This window comes from Bos indicus x Bos taurus, chromosome 17 (assembly GCF_003369695.1).
Source record: "Bos indicus x Bos taurus breed Angus x Brahman F1 hybrid chromosome 17, Bos_hybrid_MaternalHap_v2.0, whole genome shotgun sequence".
In the NCBI taxonomy this organism is placed as follows: domain Eukaryota; kingdom Metazoa; phylum Chordata; class Mammalia; order Artiodactyla; family Bovidae; genus Bos; species Bos indicus x Bos taurus.
The window spans coordinates 37,947,615-37,971,756 of NC_040092.1; the positions used below are offsets into that span (position 1 = coordinate 37,947,615).

At 38.3% G+C, this 24,142-nt stretch overlaps 2 protein-coding genes across 2 annotated transcripts in view; one reads left to right on the forward strand and one right to left on the reverse strand.

Annotated features, from left to right (window-relative positions):
* The window catches only part of FGF2 (fibroblast growth factor 2), a 79,616-nt gene that overhangs the window by 46,648 nt on the left and 8,826 nt on the right, over positions 1-24,142 (forward strand). Inside the window, 1 exon segment of the mRNA XM_027567350.1 lies at positions 12,950-13,053. Within this exon segment, the coding sequence (XP_027423151.1) occupies positions 12,950-13,053 (104 nt within the window).
* Positions 8,818-24,142, reverse strand: part of NUDT6 (nudix hydrolase 6) — a 77,943-nt gene continuing 62,618 nt past the window's right edge. Inside the window, exons 7-10 of the mRNA XM_027567295.1 lie at positions 22,821-22,958; positions 19,265-19,323; positions 17,264-17,383; positions 8,818-11,212 (exon numbers count right to left, since the gene is read on the reverse strand). The gene's annotated coding sequence lies outside the window, so the exon portion shown is untranslated. The remainder of the gene's footprint in view (positions 11,213-17,263; positions 17,384-19,264; positions 19,324-22,820; positions 22,959-24,142) is intronic.

Here is a 24,142-nt window from a genome sequence, read left to right on the forward strand (position 1 = left end):
CCACATGTTCTGGGGTCACCAGGGCAGTTTTTAGTGTTCTATTACTGATGAAAAATGTAAAGATCTACAACATTCCACTATCTGATGCATACAAAATTTTTCAGTCTTTTTTTACATAACCACCTTCCACCATCTATATTTTAATTGTAATTTGGCTCCCTTTGTTATACAGCAACTTAGCACTAGCTACACGATGGTGTGTATATGTCAATGCTGCTCTCTCCGTTCATCCTACCTTTGCCGTCCCCTGCTGTGTCCACAAATCCAGTCTCTAGTGGGTTCCTCAGTACCATTTTTCTAGATTCCACATGTATGCTTTAATATATGTTTTTCTCTTTCTGACTGACTTTGTATAAGAGACTCTAGGTTCATCACCATCTACCTTTTAAATATGGCAACAAAGAGGTAGCAAAAGTGATATTTGAACTTCATTCTTCTTTCCTCTATCCTCTGTTCCTTTACCATCTAGTGGAAATACTGAGACGCTGTGAATAGAGAATGGAAAAAATTGAGAATCTATGGGGACAGAATAGCCCATAGGCCATGTAATGAGCCTCTGTATAATTGAGAATTCGATAAAATAGAATAAGCCATCAAAAAAAAAGAATTTTCAAGTAGTGATTTGTCTTGGAATAATTTCATATTTCCCCATGATTATTAGAGTAAAATCATTAAAATGTAATGTTAACTGAAACTTTGCATCAGATTTTTTATACTGTATGGTATTGTGTTTTATTCCATGTGCCTAGATAGGACTGAGATCATGGAGAGCCATGAGTTGTAGAATGGAAAACTATCTAGAGCGTGTATACACTTGAGCCTGATTATTTGGTTTATGGGCTGTTTTACCTATGGGTTCTCAATTCTATCCATTTCTGTTCACTAAGGAAATGGAAGTTATAGTAAAAATAATATCTAGAGTTTATCTTCTTTACATTACTTGGCTTTTTTCTTTCTCAAATAATTTTGTCTCTTAAAGCACATAGTCAAATATTAATTATTAAATGAGATGACATTTTGAATTAGTTGGCTGACATTTTTTAAATGAAAAAATTTGAGATAATTTTAGATTCACTTACAATAGTAAGAAGTAACATAGAGATTCTGTGTCCCCTTTGCCTGGTTTTCCCCAGTTGTAACATCTTACAGTGCCTTTCACAGTTTCACACCAGGATGTTGACATCAACCCAGCCAAGACACAGAACATTTTCATCATCACAGGTATTCCTCAGGCTGCCCTTTTATAGCCACAGTCAGTCCCCCAAGCCCACCTCTGGCAACTGCCAGTCTCTTCTCCATTTCTATAACTTTGTGGCGAACTTATTTTTAGAAACATTTCTCCAATAGTTGGCCTCTGGGAAGAAAATAGCCATTAACACTTACATAGAGCAGATGACTTTTGTAGGTGGAAGCTGGTAATTATGCATGCGTACTCAGTGCTGACTTGGGTTGCTCTGCCAGGAGACAGTGTGGGGTCCTCAACTGCAGATTACTGAGGTGTCAGAACTGAAACAGTTCTTGCCAGAAAATGCTTCTGCCAAAGGCTGTCAGAATTTTCCCTCCTGAATTACACACCTCCACAAAGCAGGCCAAGAAATGACTTGGGTGGCAAGCATTTCTAGCCTCTCCTGACACTAGAATAGTCACATACTGTCTGGGATCCCTAGTAGCTATGGAAAGGGTGAGGGAAGGTATTTTCTCTGTCAGTTTGTGATTATCTGCTGATGAGGGAACTCTTTCCTTTTCTTTCCATCTTTGTAGTTATCTTTGCTACTGTGAAGCTCTGCATTAACCCTGTATTGCTCTTGGAGCTTCTGGAATGCCTCAAGGTGCTAAATTGTCTTTCCCTCTTCCTCCTTGTCAGTCTGACTTCATTATCTGATGCCACTAACAAAGTAAAAGCCATGGTGTGTGTTAGTCGCTTGGTCTTGTCTCTTTGCTACCTCATGCACTGCAGGTCATCAGACTCCTCTGTTCATGGAGTTCTCCAGGCAAGAATATTGGAGTGGGTTGCCATTCCCTTCTCCAGGGGATCTTCCTGACCCAGGTCTTAGGCATTGTGGGCAGATTCTTTGCCGTCTGAACCACCATTATTGCTGTTCAGTTGCCAAGTCGTGTCTGACTCTCTGCAACCCCATGAACTGCAGCACTCCAGGCTTCCGTTCTTCACTATCTGAGTTTGCTCAAACTTGTGTCCATTGAGTCAGTGTTGCCATTCAACCATCTTATCCTCTGTCACCCCCTTCACCTCTTGCCCTCAGAGTTTCCCAGCATCATGGTCTTTGCCAGTGAATTGGCTTTTCATATCAGGTGGCCAAAGTATTGGAGCTTCAGCATCAGTACTTCTAATATTCAGGGTTGATATCCTTTAGGATTGACTGGTTTGATCTTGCAGTCCAAGGGATTCTCAAGAGTCTTCTCCAGCACCACAGTACAAAAGCATCGATTCTTCCATGTTCACCCTTCTTTATGGTCCAGCTCTCACATCCATATGTGACTACTGGAAAAACCAGAGCTTTGACTATATAGACCTCTGTCAGAAAAGTGATGTCTCTGTTTTTTAATACACTCTCTAGGTTTGTCATAGCTTTTCTTCCAAGGAGCAGATTTCTTTTAATTTCATGGCTACAGCCACCATTGCCATTCATTGTGTTATTAGAAGAATCTAGAATCATCTAATGTCTGCAGCTGTTTGGACCTGTGTTACATTTGCTCGTACCTGTAGCTCAGGTAGCTCAAACACTTCCACTTTAGGACGTGAAATAGGAGATCCAGTAGATACTGTAAGAAATTGATTTTTATAAGTTTTTATGGGTTGGAATTGCTTGTAACAGCCCTGTCTTTGGCATAAATCAGCTGTACATTAAAAATTTTTATTGCAGGAATTAAATGATATGGTTTAGACATAAATGGCAAATTTGATGTTTCAGACATATTACACTTTAACTATTTTATATATTTTGTCATCATTGGTAGTCTTAAATCTCATAATGAAAACGATTTCTACTTTGTAGCTATAAGACTTGATACAGAGAAAGATTTAATCGACTCGTAAAGCCATGTCCTGAGTAACAATGAAAGAAGTCGTGGATTTCTAAGGTCCTTCCCTTCCTTCCTAGTTTTCTTTGTTATGCTAATTTTAACCTTCTTTGAAAACTGTAGAGTTGCTAAAAATTTCAATGAACTGTGTGTCTAATAATGTTCTTGTTTATAAACTTAAGTTGTGAAGAGAATGGGATGTATGGGTTCCCCCTTCCCGCCCCAGGATGATGTACAAAAGGAAATGATCAATGAACGGTTAATGAGAGTCAGTGTGAAGCTCGTTAGTCAGATTTGTGTTTTGTCCACACAAAAAAGGAATAATTGAATAAATTTAGGTTGCTGATCTTTGTTATCTGATTACTACCCTCTGGTATTCCAGACATATATGGAGATTTAAGGGTTTTCATTTTCAAGAAGTGTTTCTCTTGTTACATGGACTCCTTTGTCAGTTATCTGTGCATTAGAAAGTTTTTAGTGTGGTCTTCAGCATTAAATTGGATGATTTTTGATGTAATAAAATAAACCAATGGGTTATGCCTTGGAATTTAGTTATTACTCATGAATTACAGTTCCAAGGAGACAACTGAACCTAACTCAGTTACTTATTGACTGAAAAATATTTTATTGTAAAGCTAGGGTTGGACACGACTGAGCGACTTCACTTTCACTTTTCACTTTCATGCATTGGAGAAGGAAATGGCAACCCACTCCAGTATTCTTGCCTGGAGAGTCCCAGGGACAGGGGAGCCTCGTGGGCTGCCATCTGTGGGTTCGCACAGTCGGACATGACTGAAGCGACTTAGCAGCAGCAACACACTTTATCATCAAGTTTTAAATTAATGTTGGTTTTGAATGAGTAAGGAAGGAATTAATATGTGTGCAGTGCTCTAAGAGGAGGATGTCAGGAATATGAGTACTGTCAGCTGTAGACCTATATAGTGATCCTTGAAATAGTGTTAGATAACTGCTTTCTGATTATTTTTGTGTACTAAATTACAAATTTCACTTTGCTTTGACTTCAGATTATTTAAATGAGAAGTAACATTAATGTTGGACCAACTAAAGAACACCATGCATTTGCCACCAGAATGTAAGCTACGTGAAGGCAGACACTTTGTAGTTCTTGGTTCCTGTTGTATTTCTAGCTCCTAGAACAGTTTCTGACACATGAGGCAAGTGTGATACCATTTTGTTGAATGAATGAATAAATATTAAACACAGGACAATAGGTTGAGAAATTGTATAAGGCCTGTGTCTTCTTTGCAGTAAGTACCTTTTAGTTTACTTCCCTTGAGAATAGTGAAACTATAAATTTCATCAAGAGGCTTTTGAGTTCCTCTTCACTTTCTGCCATAAGGGTGGTGTCATCTGCATATCTGAGGTTATTGATATTTCTCCCGGCAATCTTGATTCCAGCTTGTGTTTCTTCCAGTCCAGCGTTTCTCATGATGTACTCTGCATATAACTTAAATAAACAGGGTGACGATATACAGCCTTGACAAACTCCCTTTTCCTATTTGGAACCAGTCTGTTGTTCCGTGTCCAGTTCTAACTGTTGATTCCTGACCTGCATACAAATTTCTCAAGAGGCAGATCAGGTGGTCTGGTATTCCCATCTCTTTCAGAATTTTCCACAGTTGATTGTGATCCACACAGTCAAAGGCTTTGGCATAGTCGATAAAGCAGAAATAGATGTTTTTCTGGAACTCTCTTGCTTTTTCCATGATCCAGCGGATGTTGGCAATTTGATCTGTGGTTCCTCTGCCTTTTCTAAAACCAGCTTGAACATCAGGAAGTTCACAGTTCACGTATTGCTGAAGCCTGGCTTGGAGAATTTTGAGCATGACTTTACTAGCGTGTGAGATGAGTGCAATTGTGTGGTAGTTTGAGCATTCTTTGGCATCGCCTTTCTTTGGGATTGGAATGAAAACTGACCTTTTCCAGTCCTGTGGCCACTGCTGAGTTTTCCAGTTGATGATGGACAGGGAGGCCTGGCGTGCTGCGATTCACGGGGTCGCAAAGAGTCAGATACGACTGAGCGACTGATCTGATCTGATCTGATACATTTGTTGAAGAGTTGCAGAGGTTTTACAAGTTCCCCTGTGCCTTTACCCAGCCTTCCCTGAAGTTAACTTCTTACATAATTTACACAGAAGTGTGGCATTTTACTCAAAAAAAAAAAAAAAAAAAAAAGCTGATACTGGTACATTACTATTTGCAGACTTCATTTAGATTTCACCACTTTTCCCACTAACATCCTTTCTTTGTTTCAGATCCAATCCAGAATATTATGTTGCATTTAGAGTCTTAATTTTAATGCAGAATATTATACTACTTGGAAAGAATAACAGTTTTGTCTCTTAGTTTCCAAATCTCTGTATGCATATATGTGTGGTGGTGGTGTAGGGATTAGGTATGTGTATAGTACATACCCTCACGGGCTGGCTGAGAGAGAGAGTGTGTGGGTGTGTGTGTGGTGTAGGTATTAGATGCGTGTATAATACATACCCTCAAAGGCTGGCATGGACTGACCACTCTTCCAGGTTCTACACCCTGTACTCCTCCTGTAAGTGTTGGTGCTCCCCAGGATTCCGTCCTTTGCCTTTAATTCACGCCTGCTACACACTGTTCTGGATCTCATTTTAGTCTTCCTGTGTGGGTTTGGAGCAGCCTGTGCATCCAAGGTAGCCACTGTTTGCTATGATTAACCAGATCTTTATTCTCGCAGATTTCTTCTTTGAGCTCCATATTCATAAAGCTGACTATCTTTTGGATGCCTGTGTCTGCATTTTCCAGAGACTTCCAGTATTACTTTAAGGGAACGTAGCTGATCATCTTGCCAACTTGTCTCTCCTTTTGTATATCCCACCTCAACAAAGAGAACAGTTCTTTCTTTCCTTGTGTCCTTACCTCCATTATCTCCATTCCTTTCAGATCTATTTTTGTTTCCTTCATTTCTCACATATTTATCAAGTTCTCTCCATCCAATTTCATACAAAGCACTCATTCTTTCATCCTTTTTCAAATTCCTTAACACAGTATTCAGAGCCTCCGGCCTCACTCTGTCCCGTGACACCCTCTTCCACAGCACACACAGCACCCTCACTGTGCTGGCCATATCCATGAACCTGACGTTTGTGGCTATGCCATGCCGTCTTTCTCCTTTGCAAGTTTTGTCAGGATGCTTTTGTTGTTGTCCCTACTCTCTTCTGAGTAACTCCTGCTAATTCTGTTGGTCTCCATTCAGTTGTCACTGCTTCAGGAAGCCTCTCCTCTCCAGGCTGGGTTAGGTGTACCTTCTGAGTGCTCTTGGGTAGCTTGTGTGAATTCCTCTCATGGAACTTACAGTACTGACCTTGTTTAGTTACCTGTACCATCTCTCTTCTTGACAATACTGTATGTTTCTTAAGGTCAAAGACTTGTTTCCTATTGCTCTGCACAGTTCCTGGCACATAGCTGTTACTAACAAATGTTTATTGAATGAATAAATGTATTCCCTGTTCTAGGAAACACTGACTTATGTTTCCAAAAACCATATCCTTTTACCAGGGACAAACTTCTCTAAACGTCAGCTTATTTATATATGAGCAGGGTGCACTGCTGGAGAAGGCGATGGCACCCCACTCCAGTACTCTTGCCTGGAGAATCCCAGGGACGGGGGAGTCTGGTGGGCTGCCGTCTATGGGGTCATACAGAGTCGGACACGACTGAAGCGACTTAGCAGGAGCAGCAGCAGCAGCAGGGTGCACTGCATGACCTCTAAGTCCGCTCTAACAAGTTAGTATTTATGATTTTAAGATTTATCATCCCTTGAGCCTATTCAAAGGAAAATGATACAAATTCCAAAAAAGGAGTTGCAAAATGTTTTGAGCCATAGTGTCACATTGAAATAATCCTTTGGCTGGCTTTTTGGTTATACTGCGTAACTAAATGTGTCAGATGTTAATGGTCTGAGCACTTGAACATTTGAGTAGTTTACTTACTGTGATCAGAGTTTCTGTTTCTTTGCTTACCTATCTAAATCATTTTAGAAAGACCATGTAAATTCTCCTTTGCTAAAGACTGTCAAGTAAAAAGTAGACAACTGTTTATGGATATTGTAGATGGGATTTAAGACGTAACTGTATTATGATGGGACCAAGTGATGACTAGTGAAGTGAGTGTGTGCAAGTCACTCAGTTGTGTCCAACTCTTTCGGACTATACGATCCATGGAATTCTCCAGGCCAGAATGCTGGAATGGGTAGCCTTTCCCTTCTCCAGGGGATCTTCCCAACCCAGGGATCAAATCCAGGTCTCCCACATTGCAGGCAGTTTCTTTACCAGCTGAGCCACAGGGAAGCTTGCCTAATGATAAGGTTCTTCAATTCGGTGCTTTACAGCTTTTGTTTTTATGCTACAGCAGAGGGGGAAAAAAGTTGAATTTTAAGCTTGGATAACACACTTTTTCCAAGTTCATCTCTTACTGGACTTAAATATCAACATTAGGAAGCCATGAGAAGTCTTACGTTTATCAAAACTGTTGACTTCTGTGCATCCAAAACCTGAACATAGATTGGTGGTCTCCAGCATGCTGAAAAGACCTGGGCTATATCAGGGTTCAGAGGTCCAATTTAGAAAGAACAGTTTTCTATTGTAGATTATTTTTAAGAACTTTCAAAATGTAAAATATAATGTAGATACAGGAAACCATATAAAACAAATTCGTATATTAATGGGTTATTACTAGGTGAACATTCTTATAACCACCACTCAGGTTAGAAAACAGAACTTTGCCAGCCACCCCAGACGCCTCTCTGTGTCCACTGCCTCTCCAATAAAGTACACAGATTTCTAATTACTTTGAATTTCTTAGTAGTTTCATCACAGTGATAGGCATCCTTAAATATTCTAGTTTAGTTTTGCTTTTTAAAGTATGAGCTTTAGGCCTTTTTTAGTCTCAGATCCCCCTTCCATCTTTTTTTCCTCCATAGTAATTGATTGATTGTTGAAGAAACTAGATTATTTGACCTGCGAGGTTTCTCAGTCTGGATTATGCCTGTTGCTCGAGCTGTCTCAGACTTGGCTGTTTAGGCTTCGGGGCTGTCTCCTGCCTCAGTCCTGAAATGACAATCTGCCTGGAATATCATTTCTTTTAATCTCCCTACCCTGTACCTTGTTTGTGATATTATCTCCTACATATCTTTCAAACCTTAGCTCAAATCTCATCTCTCCTAGAAAGATTCTCGGATTTTTTCATCTGATAATATATGTCATTTTCTGTAATCTCATAGCACCTGTATAATACTCATGTACAATACCAAGGACATTACAGCAATGAGTTCCTTGATCCATTTTTCTTTTGCGTGAGATGCTTTCAACTCACCAGATGTTCACAAGGTATTTCTCTGTGCCTGGCATGGGATAGAGACAGATAAAGTATAGTTCCCTTTTGGATGATATGCTTCTTACATCTCTTTTAATTGAGATACTTCCTCTTCCTCTTGTTACTCATAAATGCAGTTATTTTCAGTCATGTTTAATATGGCATACACTTGGTATTTTATACAGCATATAAAAATTGGCTCACAATGGATCAAAACCTAAATATACAAGGTAAAACTAAAACACTTAAGAGAAAAGCATAGGCATAAGTCTTCATGACCCTGGGTTAGGCAATAGTGTCTCCAATACGACAAGCAATGAAAGAACAAAATCAATACGTTGGATTTCATGAAAATTAAAAAATGTTTATGCATCAAAGGATAACATCAAGAAAGTGAAAAGACAACCCACAGCATGGAAGAAGATATTTATTTGCAAGTCAGATATCTGATTAGGGCTTGAATCTAGAACATATACAACTCAACATGAAAGTCTTTAAAAATGAGCCAAGGATCTGAATAGACATTTCTCTAAAGATACACAAATAGCCAATAAACACATGAAAAGATATTCAGCATCAGAAAAATGCAAATGAAAACTAAGAGATAACCACTCTATACCCAATCAAAATAACTATAATAGGAAAACAAAAACCCAGGACTACAAAAAAAAGTGGCCTGGATGTGGAGAAACTGGACCCCTTAATTTCTTGTGAGAATGTAAAATGGTTGCTTTGAAAAACAATGTGACAGTTTCTCAAATGATTAAACATGGTACCATATTGACTTTTCAGTATATGTCCAAGAGAAAAGAAAATGTGTCTATACAAAATCTTGTACAGGAATGTTTGTAGCAGCATTATTCATAACAGCCAAAAACTGGAAACTGTCTATCAAACTGGGTGAGTAAATCAAATGTGGTCTAATTCAATGGAATGTTATTTGGCAATAAAAAAGAATGAAGTGCTGATGCATGGCCATAACGTGAGTGAAACTTGAAAACATGCTAAGTGAAGGAAGTCAGTCACAAAAGACCACATATTGTATGACCACATTTATATGAAATTTCCAGAATAGGCACATCTATAGAGATAGGAGGCAGATTAGTGGCGGCCTAGAGTTGGGATGGTGGTACTGGGAACATAGGAGGTGTGGGATGAAGATGTTCTAAAACTGATTGTGGTGATGGCTGCACAACCTTGTGACTGTATTAAAAACCATGGAATCACGAATACTTTACATGAATTGTATCTTGACTTAAAAAACAAAAGTACCAGTACTAGTTTAGTACAAGTACTTTAGTACAAGTACTGGTACTAAACTACTTTAGTACAAGTACTGGTACTAAACTAGTACCAGTACTAGTTTAGTACAAGAGCCATTGACAGTACTTAAACATCATGGTAACTCTGGAGAAAGAACTTCTAAGCTGGAGTTAACTGATATGAACAGTTCAAGTCAGCTAGGCAAATAAGCCGCTTACCGTGCTGGCAGTTTTTTTGTTTTTTTTTTTAGCATAGTTTTCAAATGACGATGTTAAGAGAATAAAGTCTCAGGTAAATGAAGCCTACCTGATCTCAAAAGGGAAAAATGTCAGATCAGGTTAGTTGACAATGTTATTCTTATATTCCATATACTTACTGATTTGTCAATTTTTGCTTCAGTTCTGTTTTTTTTCTTGAGGTATCTCTCCTGATTATGAAATAACTTTGCTCATATCTAGTTACACTAGTTGCCTTGAAGTCCACATCAGATACTAATATAGCCATACCAGCATTCTTAATAGGGTGTGCAACTTATGTTTTTCCCACATTTTCAATTCGCTCATATCTTTGTATTTAAAGTGCTTTTCTTGTAAACAACATAGTTGGGTTTTGCCTTTTATCTTGTTGACAGTTTTTTCACCTTTAAAAAGTGAAGTATTTAGTTCCTTTATATTTAATTATTGATATGTTGAGTCCCTTGGACTGCAAGGAGATCCAACCAGTCCACATTCTGAAGGAGATCAGCCCTGGGATTTCTTTGGTGGAAGGAATGATGCTAAAGCTGAAACTCCAGTACTTTGGCCACCTCATACGAAGAGTTGACTTCTTGGAAAAGACTCTGATGCTGGGAGGGATTGGGGACAGGAGGAAAAGGGGACGACAGAGGATGAGATGGCTAGATGGCACCACTGACTCGATGGACATGGGTCTGAGTGAGCTCCGGGAATTGGTGGACAGGGAGGCCTGGGGTGCTGCAATTCATGGGGTCGCAAAGAGTCAGACACGACTGAGCGACTGGACTGAACTGATTGATAATGTTTGGGTTTAATTTGCCATCTTGGAATTTGTTTACCCCATTTGTTCTTTGTCCTTTTGTTTCTCTTTTCCTGCCTTCTTTTGGGTTGTAGTCTTCCATATTCCATTTTTCTGAGACAAAAATGGCCCAGCTGTTAACTGTTGGGGTAGTTCAGGAGTTAACTTTGCTCTTGAACTCCACCTTGTCTTTTCAGATCTCTCTTCATCCTCCTTTTCATTTAGTGAAGGCTCAGTGCTTCTCGGGGGCTCTCAGCTCTGTTCTGCTTCCAGACTTCAGTGGATAGCTGCTTTGCACTCAGCAAGGCCTAGGTGATTCAGAAGGCTCTGAGGCCCTTCTGTTCTGTCTTCTGCCTGTCGGGTGTGATGGTTGTACACTAGGTGTAAGCTCTGTAGGAGAGAACTGGCAGGTGGGTATGGAATTGCTCTTTGATATCAGCAGCTGTTAAAAGTCTGTAAAAGTTCAGCTGGTTTATTCATACTCCCCATTTTGGCAGGATTATTCTTCTTCCTGTTAAAAATGGAAGCAGGTCATCTCTTTTTGCGGGGAAGGGACCCCAAATGTGGAATTAAGTGAAATTTTGTTTGTTTAGATCTCTCTATACCTCAGATCTGATGGGTTTTTAAAGAAAATCTATGATTTTGTGGATTATCCAGCTTCTTATTGTTTTAGGCTCTGGTTCCTGTCTCTGTTTTTATGGTTATATGGTAACAAACACTTTTCAGGCATTGACAGTTTACTTTTTAGTGGCTTATCAAATAACAGTATCCAAACGTGAATTCCCAAGGAATCTATGAAAGGCCAATGAATAAATGAATGACATTTACTTTTGCTTCTGAGTCACTGGTATTGACCACATGTTAATATCCATAATCTGACTTATGAATAGAAATTATACATTTACAAAATGGTGGGCTGGAGCTAGGCTAGTTTATTGATAGATTGCCAGAAAAAAGTATAGTGATTGTGCAGTCATGAGCATTTATACAACCTCATGAGTTAAAAAGAGATGCTCATATATCATATATGACTTAAGGATCTAATCATTAATAGAATTTTGCTTATATTTGTCAAAAATCTTTTCTACATTTTTCCATAATGTTGTGAAAAACTCTGTTTTCACGACTTGATTATATTCCTTTTACTTTGTATCTTATTTATTTATTTCTATTTTACTTTGTCTCTTTTAAGATTCTGCAGAAGAATTTCACCTGGAATGACTGGTACATTGAGGAGAATCAGACATAAAATTAAATGTCCAACAAATGTCTTTTTTACTTGATTCCCTTTGTGGTAATTTATAATGCAGGTTATGAGAAGCACAGTTCTGAGAAGTCTGACAGTAAAGAGTTAATCTGACTTACCAAGAATTTCTTAAATTTAACTAGCCCCAGAACCTGTTTTTTAAGTAATCTGTTAGTCAAAATACATTTTGGAGAATGCTGCCTCTGAATAGCAAAAGAGAAATTTTAAACTTAATTTTCATTGAGTTGATTAGATGATTATTTGTCCATCTAGCATTATCATGCTTATGTAATATCTATTTTTTGTTTGTTTTCTGACGATCTGTTTAATATTGACAGTGTAGTGTAACACCTTGGTCATCCTCTTCAGGATCTTATAGGCTGAAATCTTCATCACACCATATAAGCAAATTAAATGTAAACATTATTTTTTTGCAAATATCTAGTTGAAAAACAAAATCTATATATCAAAATCTGTCCATAAAGAAAGATGAATACATTTGCATTGTATTGAATGGAAAGCTAGAAATAAGAAACTCAAGGAAATACAAACCAAAAGATAATAGTGAGCAATTATATTTTATTTGTGAAGAACAGGTTAAAAATAGCTTTTAAAGAATTTAAACTTTAGTAGTGTGAAAATTCTCTTAATTGGTTTATATATTTATGTACCCTTCAAATATGTACACTCAAAAAAAAAATCTTTAGTTAACAAGGCCAAGTGGAGGTAATTACCTATTGAACAAGAGAAATTCTCCATCTGTCCCTCTTATCAGCTGACACTGGAGTGAGAAGGGAGTCTGGAGGCACTTGTGCTCTAGAGGGTCATTCGCTCTAATAGAATTTAATTGACGTTTCACCTCGGCCGCCAGCTCCTTGCCAGGGTGGACTAGCTGGTTGCCTGCGTGTCTCAATCTTTTCCCTGTATGTTGCCTAAATGTGTTATGTAGATGCCTCATTTTCCTATGATACTACAAAGGTAATTTTTCTCTGTTACTTATAGTCAAACTACAACTTCAAGCAGAAGAGAGAGGGGTTGTGTCTATCAAAGGAGTGTGTGCAAACCGTTACCTTGCTATGAAAGAAGATGGAAGATTACTAGCTTCTGTAAGTAATGCTTTCTGTATTTATATTTTTTTCTTTAACTTTTATTGCTGTAAATTTACTAGTATTGGTATTTATTAAATTTTTACTAAGGTTTTGTAAATATTATACCACTTAATCTTCACATTCATATAAATAGAGAGTATTATACTCTTATTTCACAGATGTAAAAACTATAGTCCTGAGGGAGAAATAAAGCAACCAAGAAAAGACAGCTCGTGTGAGGCAGAGTCTGGAGGGCAAGCCAGGTGGTCTTAACTGTCTTGACTCCCGAGTAGGCACTCTAATTCACTGCATTTTGCTGCAAAGCTATTATTTAGTTATAAAAATATATTGTGCAGTTGTCTGAAGAGCATTGGGATGGACATATTAAATTTTGAGTATGAGTTTTAAAACTTCTTTAAAATTTGACATACAAAACACTATATAGAATACTCTCTGCCATGGACTGCAGCCTACCAGGATCCTCCGTCCATGCAATTTTCCAGGCAAGAGTACTGGAGTGGGGTGCCATTGCCTTCTCCAGGGGATCTTCCCGACTCGGGGATTGAACCCAGGTCTCCCACAATGCAGGCAGACACTTTACCCTTTGTGCCACCAGGAATGCCTGTGGGCTCCTCACTTAGGTACAAATGCTGGCTCTGTCACTTATTAGCTGTTTGTTCCTGGGCAAACTATTCTGAGTTCGTTCCCTTAGCTATAACACAGAGACAACAATGATCCTATCTCAGTTTTTGTGCAGACTAGTTTATATCAAGTGCCAAAATCAGGGTCTCTTATACATAGTAGTGCTCCAGATTTTCACCTCCTCCTCCTGTTCTCACTTATAAACAAGCTCATTTATGAGCAGAGACTTTTTAACTTTTTATCACTGCCACTCCAGGGTCCTCACTCCTGGCTAGTATCTTCTCCATTAATGCAGGTTCTCTGTCAACTTCTACCATTATTATTACAACTGGGATTGCATGTCTGTTGACCAGACTGCGTGGGGAATGATGCAGGGAAACAGAGCAGTATAATAGACACAGACCCTACTTGTGTCATTGCGGGAGTAGGAAAGACATGTACCTAAAAGTGTGTTTATACACAAACCTCAGCCATGATACCAGTAGCAGTTAGAAGCTCTCTATAACTTTCCTCACAGAAGGGATCTAACAATACTTATTAGGTGTTTTGAGCTTATACAGATAGTTTTTGATTTTTTTTTTTTCTGAGTGAAGATCTTTGGATTTCTTTTTAATTAACTTAATGGTGTGTAGTTGACAATGTCACATTAGTTTCTGCTGTACAGCAAAGTGAGTCAGTTATACATAATATATTCTTTTTAAGATTCTGTTCCCATATAGGTCTTTAGGATTTGAGTAGAGCTCCCTGTGCTATAAAGTAAGTAAGTAAAGTTGCTCAGTCGTCTCCGACTCTTTGCGACCCCATGGACTGTAGCCTACCATGCTCCTCCGTCCATGGGATTCTCCAGGCAAGAGTACTGGAATGGGTTGCCATTTCCTTCTCCAGAAGATCTTCCCAACCCAAGGATCGAACCCGGGTCTCCTGCACTGTAGGCAGACGCTTTACCATCTGAGCCACCAGGGAAGCTTTTACTAGTTATCTGTTTTATATATGTGTACATGTCATTCTCAATCTCCTAATTTATCCCTCCCTCCTGGGTAATTATCAGTTTTTTACACCTGTGACTCTATTTCTACTTCTAAAATAAATTCACTTGTACCATTTCTTAAGATTCCACATATAAGCAATGATATTTGTCTTTGATTTACTTCTCTCGGTATGACAATCTCTAGGTCCATTCATGTTGCTACAAATGGCATTATTTCATTTTTTTTATGACTGAGTAATATTTCATTGTATATACATACCACATCTTCTTTATCCATTCCTCTGTTGATAGACATTTAGGTTGCTTCCATGTCCTGGCTATGTAAATAGTGCTGCAACAAACACTGGAGTGGCATGTATCTTTTTGAAATATGGTTTTCTCCAGATATATGCCTAGGAGTAAGATTGCTGGGTTATATGCTAACTATTTTTGGTTTTCTGAGAAGCCTCCATACTATTCTCCATAATGACTGTACCAATTTACATTCCCACTAACAGTGTAGGAGGGTTCCCCTTTCTCCACATCCTCTTCTAGCATGTATTGTTTGTGGATTTTTAAATTAATGACCATTCTGACTGATGTGAGGTGATACCTTATTGCTCTAGTAATTAGTGATGTTGAGTATCTTTTCATGTGCCTCTTGGTCATTTGTACATGATCTTTGGATTTCTGAAGGGACTGAAACATACTTACAGAGAAAAAGAATATTCACTGAGTGATCATGTGATTAAGATATATTTATTATGATATGTTTGTGATTTTTGCAGGATAAAAGTCTAGGTGTAAAGGTGCTTTCTCTCTCCCTTTTTGTAAAGGAATAAAAATTTAGAATGGTCTTCAAGAATAGTCAGTGTCTTTGAGTGTAAGGCAGTGGCACCCCACTCCAGTACTCTTGCCTGGAAAATCCCATGGATGGAGGAACCTGGAAGGCTGCAGTCCATGGGGTTGCTGAGGGTCGGACACGACTGAGCGGCTTCACTTTCACTTTCACTTGAGTGTACTAGATACTATGCTAGGCATTAGGATGATAAAACTGAATGCCAAATGGCCTGTGCCTTTAATGAGTGGCAGTCCTGGGGAGGCAGAATTGTAAATAAGTATTTGTAGTAACGTGTAGGAGAAGGCAATGGCACCCCACTCCAGTACTCTTGCTTGGAAAAATCCCATGGACGGAGGAGCCTGTTAGGCTGCAGCCCATGGGGTCGCTGAGAGTCGGACACGACTGAGCGACTTCACTTTCACTTTTCACTTTCATGCATTGGAGAAGGAAATGGCAGCCCACTCCAGTGTTCTTGCCTGGAGAATCCCAGGGACAGGGGAGCCTGGTGGGCTGCCGTCTATGGGGTTGCACAGAGTCGGACACGACTGAAGTGACTTAGCATAGCATAGCATAGTAACGTGTAAGGGGATTGATACGTTCCTTTTCTATCTTGCATGGATGCATAGTAATATAGGAAAGGAAGTGATTAAATGTGTCTAGATTGGGGAAGATGACCTATAAGAGGATTGAATGGAGATTGGGTTATGGGTAATTTTAGGACACAGCACATGCAGAGACATGGATGCAGGAAGCTTACTAGGAGTCTCTCCAGAAGTACAGTTTACTACTGTGGGAGTGTAAGGTGCAAAGGCAGTACGAGGTAGAAGGGAAGAGATGTGGCTGGAGAGGCAGGTAAACTGCCTCCTGAAATATCTAATGTGTCATGTTGCAGTCAGCAGTGGGAAGCTGTGAAGTGTTTTAAGAAGACACACATCAGATTTGAATTTGAGAAAGTTCTCTTGCAGCAATGTAGAGGATGGACTGGAGGGGGCCAGGACTGGTGGAGACAGAGCAGTTAGAAGGCTATGGGAATAGTCCAAGCAAGTGATAAGAATCTGGCAATAACAGGATGGAGCAATGAAGTTGATCAGGTTTAGGACTGGAATAAAGGAAAAAGTCAAAGATGACATCTGGGTTTCCAGTTTGGATGAAGAGGTAGATGAGAAAGGGGTTAGAAGAAAAGAGCAAGTTCTAGGAAAAGGTAATACAGGTTCAAATTTAGTCTTATCTAGTTTGAGCTGTCTAAGAGAAATTCAGGTGAAGATGTGTAACTACACAGTTGGAATTATGGGTTTGGACTTTAGAAGTCTGTGTTGACCTCGGTGTCATCAGTATATAGTGGATAAATAAGGGGAATGGATGGACTTTCCTAGGCGGAAAAAAAAAAAAAAAATATATATATATATAGCAATGAAGACTACTTGCATGTCTTCCACTGTTCTTGCTACAAGCCTGTTGTCAACTCAAGGGATGATGTAATACTTGGGAATGTACTGAAGTAGCTAGCATGTTAAATATTTCCAGGACAGTGAATCTGAGGTTAACTCCAGTATTTTCACCTCAGGACGTGACAGACACACACAGTGCGAATCACTTTGTCTTCTATAATAGTGTTGATTTGGCTACCACCAGACAGTAACGGTGGTGGAGATAAGAAAGGAGATGACAATGTTAGCTTCTGTCTTAACTACGGACAACACTAGTCAAAATGGTTTCAAAGCTCCAGACTTTGCTATGTCTGTCTCAGTCTGGCTCAGTGAGTGACTTCAGATTCTTACCCTGTGGTTTTCCATTATTGAGATTAGAAGATCCAGTAACCTGGTAATCATGGTGTTCCTGTAAGATCATCACTGGAGGGGTTATTTATCTTGAGAACATAGGCTGGAACTTAGGTTCATCTGTAATGATAAAAGGCTCTATAATTATCTAAAGTGATGATAACAAGCTATTCTACTTTATTTATGAAAACTTTTTTTTTTAATTGAAGTTTAGTTGATTTATAATGTTTTAGTTTCTGGTATACAGCAAAGTGATTCAGTTTTACACACACATGCACCTGGCAGTTTAGTCTTTGGGGTTGCAAGAATTGGACACTTCTTAGCGACTAAACCACCACCACATACATACACACATTTTTTTCACATTCATTTCCCTTATAGATTATATAAGACACTGAATATAGCTCTCTGTGCTATAAAGTAGACTTTGTTGCCTTTTTTTATATACAGTAGCTTATATCTGGCAATCCCAAACTCTCTATTCTTTTTCCCCTTTGGTAAGCATTAGTTTGTTTTCTATGTCTATGGGTCTGTTTCTGTTTTGTAAATAAGTTGATTTGTATATTTTTCAGATTCCACATATAAGTGATATGTAGTATTTCTCTTTTTCTGTCTGATGGACTTCACTCAGTAAGATAATCTCTAGGTCCACCCATGTTGCTTCTATGGCATTATTCTGTTATGGCTGAGTACTATTCCATTGTGTTTATATACCACATCTTCCTTATCCACTCATCTGCTGATGGATATTTAGGTTGAGAAGCTACTCTACAGTGCATCTCTGAAACTACTGGGGTTATAAAAGAGGAGAAAATTTATGACACTAGACCTAAAAACTGAGCTTTCTTCTCATTCTTACAGAATACTCTACAAGTTAGAATTCAGAGAATTTTGACTCCTTCTCTTGGTAAATAGGCATTAAGTGTCCCAAACTTGCTTCTGTACCATCAGAAGCATAAACTACTCTAAAATGAAGTGTTTTCTAGTGTCTCCCTTAGCTAATAAGCAGGACCTTTCACAATATTTATGGTCACAGCATTTTTAGTCTTAAATATATTTCTGTCCCCTTGGACAGAAATTAATTCTTCCTGATACAACAGACTTCCTTTAGATTGGTATAGCAAGAGTTAAATCAGCAATGCTCAGATATTTACCACAAACTCTGAAGGGACAAAGCCACAGTTGTTACACATAAATGGAAAATTCAGGATTTATCGATTTTCTTTGAGGAATGGCACCAGCCAAGATCCATTTGTTCCAGCTCCCGTCCTAGAAGCTATTCCTGCCAAGTTCATGAGTTAATCTCTAGTCTTACGATACAGTTTGTATGGCTTTCTGCCTTGCGTTTCAACAGCCATCCTCTTTCAGATTAGTCTGGGTGGGCTGAGTCAATTTTCAGATGAAAAAGTAAGTGTCGCTACTCCCAAACCAAGGAGGTGGTTCAGTAAGTGGCATACTTCTTGGAGCCAGATCCATAGGCATTGAGCTGTCAACAGCAGCTTTTAGATACGAAATTAAAAGTCTTGACCCTTGGCTATTAATATCATCTTGCCAACATTTACTGGGTTGAAATGAATCACTGATGGTGAGACATCCCATAGCTAGGGATGTCACTGGGGACCCACTCAGGTGACTTCCCAGAGACTACTGGACATGTAAGAAAAAAAGCAAAACGACTTTGCATGTAAGTCCAAGGTTGTGACCAGTAGCCATCATGTGGGGATGCAGATGTTCCTTATTATGTAGAGACACTGGGTTTATGAACTTGAACTTGCCAAAGGCATAATTCTTTCCACTCTTCTTTTACGGGGCCCTATTTCACATCCATCCCTGGGTTCTTCTGCATTTCCCCCTGTGTGTGATTCCTACACAGATTTATAAAACTCGTTTCCCTCGCCTCAGAAAGAGCATTCTGGACAATAAAACATTTTAGTTTCTAGGAGTCACATTAGGTTGACTACCACCAGTTGAGAGTATAAAAACAAGACTTAAGTTGTGTACCTTTTTTATTTTTTTCCCCAACATCTTCACGTTAAGGGTCTTCTTCCTCCTCTTCGAAGCTAGAAAATATAAATGTACAAGCAGTAACTAAATTTATCTGCCAAAGCATAAATTAAGGCTGACGTTGAGTATTCTTTAATACACAACAGACTCCTTATTCCACTCCATAGCAAGATAGATTCTGTTGCTATGAGCAACAGAAGCCCATAACAAATATTAGAATTTGATTTCTTCAGTGTTCAAAAATTGCATATAATAAGGTTAACTGCGATCTTAAGTTTAAATCACCAAACCTCAGTGTTAGCACTGGTATGAAAAAATTTGCCTGATCTTTATCTGCTAGAAAGTTGCATGTTGTTTTCTATATTATGTGATATATTGTGATAACCTAAACAAAATAACTTAGTATTAGAATGTATTTGACCTGTGTTGATCCATATGAAATATGCAAAAATTATATTATCTGAGGATACACATTTAATTATTGGAAAATACTTTTTCACTTATCAAATAGGGGGCCTTATAATGAAATGAAATTTACACACATAGTAAAGGAAAAGATTTTTGAGGGTTCACTTAGATTGGCAAAATATACTGATTAAATTTGTCAGAAAAATGCAGTAATTAAAGAGCAATATATATCATTTTAATTTTCTTTAAAATCATTTTTAAAAGATAAAAAGCTTCCCTGGTGGCTCAGATGGTAAAGAATCCACCTGCAGTGTGGGAGACCTGGGTTTGATCCCCAAGTCAGAAGATGCCCTGGAGAAGGAAATGGCAACCCACTCCAGTATTCTTGCCTGGAGAATCCCATGGACAGAGGAGCCTGGCAGGCTGCAGTCCATGGGGTCTTGAAAAGTAGGACATGACTGAGCAACTGACACTTAACACTAGATTAGATGCAAACACTACTACATATTAAGAACTACTGCTTTTTTTTAGAAACCAATCATATAAAATTTTACACAGGCTACATACATACTACAATATTAAGATTAAATTTACTTTTAACTTTCCACACTCTGTGTGTCTTATTTTGTTTTGAAATAGTCAACACTGATACTGACATAATGTCTGTCTTTAATTCTCAGAAGTGGGGTAAGCAAAAGCATTTTTGGATTCATGTTGAGCAGACTCGTAAGTTAAAACTGCAACATCAAAGTACTGTAAAAGAATGAATAATCCAAAAAACAGCATGGTGGAACGGCCCTAAGGGTCAATTTAACAGAAGTGCATGAGAATTCTGAGGCCAATATGTAAGGACAGGAGATTGGAGTGAGGGGGAAGGAGAGGAGAATTTACTCTAGTTTTTTTTTTTTTTCTTTCTTAAAGTGTGCCAGGGCTTTAAGATTGTTTGAAGGCTTAAAAATTGTTAAAAACTAGGAGGGATCAGCAGACAATCTCTACCCATACGGCATTTATAGTCTGGTGAAATAAAGTGGATATGTATATATAAATAAATGATCTGTATCTGGATGTTTTAGAGCACAAAAATAAATGAGATGCTTTTATCCATCATGGTGTAACAAGAGTCACTAAATTTAGTTACTTGAAAGATGCTCTTATTATGGTCACACTGTAGCGCTAGGGTCAGGTTTTAAAAATATTGATTTTAGAATAGTTTTAGTTTTTCAGTCAAGTTGTGAATATACAATACAGAAAGCATCTATATACTCCATTCCCAGCTTCTCCTATTAACATATTACATTGCATGGTACCTCTGTCACAACTAATGAATCAATATATTGATCATTATTAGCTAAAGTTCACACTTTATTCATATTAGTTTTACCTCATGTTCTTTTTCTGTTCCAGGATTAAGTTTAGGATACCACATTTAGTCATCCTGTCTCTTCAGTCTCCTCTACACCTTGACAGTTACTTAGACTTTCCTTTTTTTTGATTTGACAGTTTGAGGAGTACTGGTCAAATAAGGTCTTTCAGTTTGGGTTTGACTGATTAGACGTGGGTTATAAGTGTTTGGGAGGTAGATCACAGAGGTAAAGTGCTATATTTTCATTGTATCACTTATCACTAATAGTATTAACCTTGATCACCTGGCTGAGGTAGTGTTTGTCTCCACTGTAAAGTCACTCCTGTTCACCCCTTTCTGTACTGTATTCTTTGGAAGAAAGTCACTATTACACAATCTACATTTAAGAGATTGGAGGGTGGGGATGGGTGGGGTTTATGCTCCATCCTTGAGGAAGTAGCTACATAAATTATTTGGAATTCTTTTGTATGAGAAATTTGTCTATTCTCCATTTATTTATTTAATCATTTATATCAGTATATGTGCATGGGTATTTAATTTTATGCTTTGGGTTATAATCCAAAACTTTGCTGTGTATTTGAAATTGTTTCAGCTTTGACCACTGGGAGCTTTTTCAGTTGGCTCTCATGCTCTTTCACATACCCTAAACAATGTGGGCTTTTTTGAGTATTTCCTTATCTTATGGCCTCTAAGAGTGCTCTAGGCTCATCTTGTATATTCCCTACTCCAGCCTAGAATGAGCTATTTCTCTAAGGAGCTTGGTTCCTTCTAATACCATTAGAAAATGGTATTAGAAACCAAGATCTGGGTGTTTGCTTCTAGGCAGCCTTACCTGACAGGGCAAGGCATCTATGAACAGTTCCGTATTTAACTATGTGTATAGTTTTATATTAAAAAATGAGTACATGCTGATGTATCCAACCCTAATCCACCAGTATCGCATGAACCACTTTAGCCTTCCATGCTGGCTTGTCTATAGCCACCTACTCCAAGAGTGAGAAACCTGGTTCCTCCCATCTCCTGCAATTAGTTTTTTTTTCATTATGTGTAAATATCTCACACTGGTTCACTGTCTTTTAATTTACTTTGAAATTTAAAAATGTCTAGATGAAATACAAATCAAACTATTAAAAACTGTTGATTATGCTTTTTCAAACTCTCTTCAGTTCTTTGCTATTTAGATTCCTACAAGGGGTCAAACTTCCAGCCTGCACATCTTTAAAACCATTAGCATCACATCAGTATCAACAAATGCTTATTAAGTCCCTTATCTTATTAAGATCCTAAGCTATGCTGGTTCACGTACATAGCATTCAGGAAAGTCTTGAGGTGTGGTCTACCACTGACACAAGATACATTTGTATTACTCTCATACATGTACATCTACATTCATTTTTTAGATTCCATACCTTTTAGAATTGAGAATAATGGTTTACTGAAATTATTGTAACACACTTCCTAGCTTTCAAATAAATTAGTACTTTTCAAGTTCCAATTCTGTGGTTATTAGCATTAGTAAAAGGGAAAGAAGGTTAAGTGATGTCTGTTACATAGTAAGTGCTCAGTAAACATTTTTCTCCACTAGAATACCTACTATTCATCTCAAACTCAACATGTCCAAAACTGAATTCCAAATCTGTCCCTATAAAACCCATCCCCACTCATAGCTTTCCCCATCTCAGCAAGCCCATCACTGGGCACTAATGCCAGTGCCATCCTTGACTTCTCTGTATGTCTTACCCTGAACATCTGATCTGTCAGGTTAACTCTTGACAACTCTACCTGCAGAACACATCCAGGAGGAGACAGCTTCTGATCCTCTCTGGTGCCACCCCTGTGGTCCGAGCCTCCCTCTCTGTCTAGGTTCCTGAGCAAGCCGCCAACAGGTGTCTCCACATCTGCCTTTGGTCCAGAGTAATCCTGGAAAAATAGATCAGATCATGCTCAAAAGTCTATAGTGGCTTTTCATTTTCTCAGGATAGAAGCCAAAATATTTGTAATAGCCTACGACTCTTGTATCTCATTACTTCTCTGCCTCATTTCCTATTCCTTTTCTCCTCCAAACCTTCTGCTTTATTTAACCCTCTTGCACTTCATACTCTAGGCATGATTCTGTTGAAGGGATTTTACACTGGCTTTTCCCTCTGCTTAATGCTCTTCTCTGGTATCTGGAGGGTTAACCCCACTTCCTTCAAATTTTTGCTCAAATACCAGAGCCTACTGTTACTTTGCTATTTAATACTGCAACCTAGTGTGTACCCCCCACCATTTCCGTTATCCTATTCAGCTTTATCATATAATTTACTCAATTATGCTGTTTATTGTATATCTCCACCAGTGAGAACTGGAGCAGCAAAAAGGGAGGGAACCTTGTTCAGATTTGTTCCCTTATTTGTTCCCAGTGCCTAGAAGAAAATATATGTTAAATGATTAAATGCATTATTTGAACTACGTGCTTTTTGTGTCCCCAAACTATTCTTAAATTTTAAAAAATGGAAAATTAAATTTGATGAAAAGGTATCTGATAGATACATGGGCAAAGGGTATCTACAATCTGAAGTTACTAAGAGCCTTGAATTTTGGATTCCTCATTTGTCAATGAGTATAATATTGTGTTGGCCAAAAAGTTCATTTTGATTTTTCTGTAATATGGTATGAAAACCTGAACAAACTTTTCGGCTGACACAGTAAATAAAATGCTATGCATGAGAGCGGCCAATAACCATGAATTTAGGGATTTCCTAGCTCCTGCGCCTATGTAAAATAAGGCCTTGAAGAACAAATTGTATAAGCCCTTAGAAGCTACTTATCTACTGCCTCTGTGATGTCGCTTTTCCTTTTCTCTTAAGTTTGAAATGGTGAGCAGTTAAACATTGAGTATAAGAAAAAAGCTCTGTAAATATGTTTATAAAGTTAAAAAAAAATTACATTGCATCAATTTTTAACAGGAATACTGACATCACAGCTAGTGAAGAGAATTTGTAAACTCAGAATGGAAGGACTGAAAATCACTTAAAATGGGATATTAAATGCCTGGTTTTAGCGAGACTGAATTTTGGCCCTGCTACCCATTACAAAGATGGGAGTTTGTTTTCAAGTGCAGA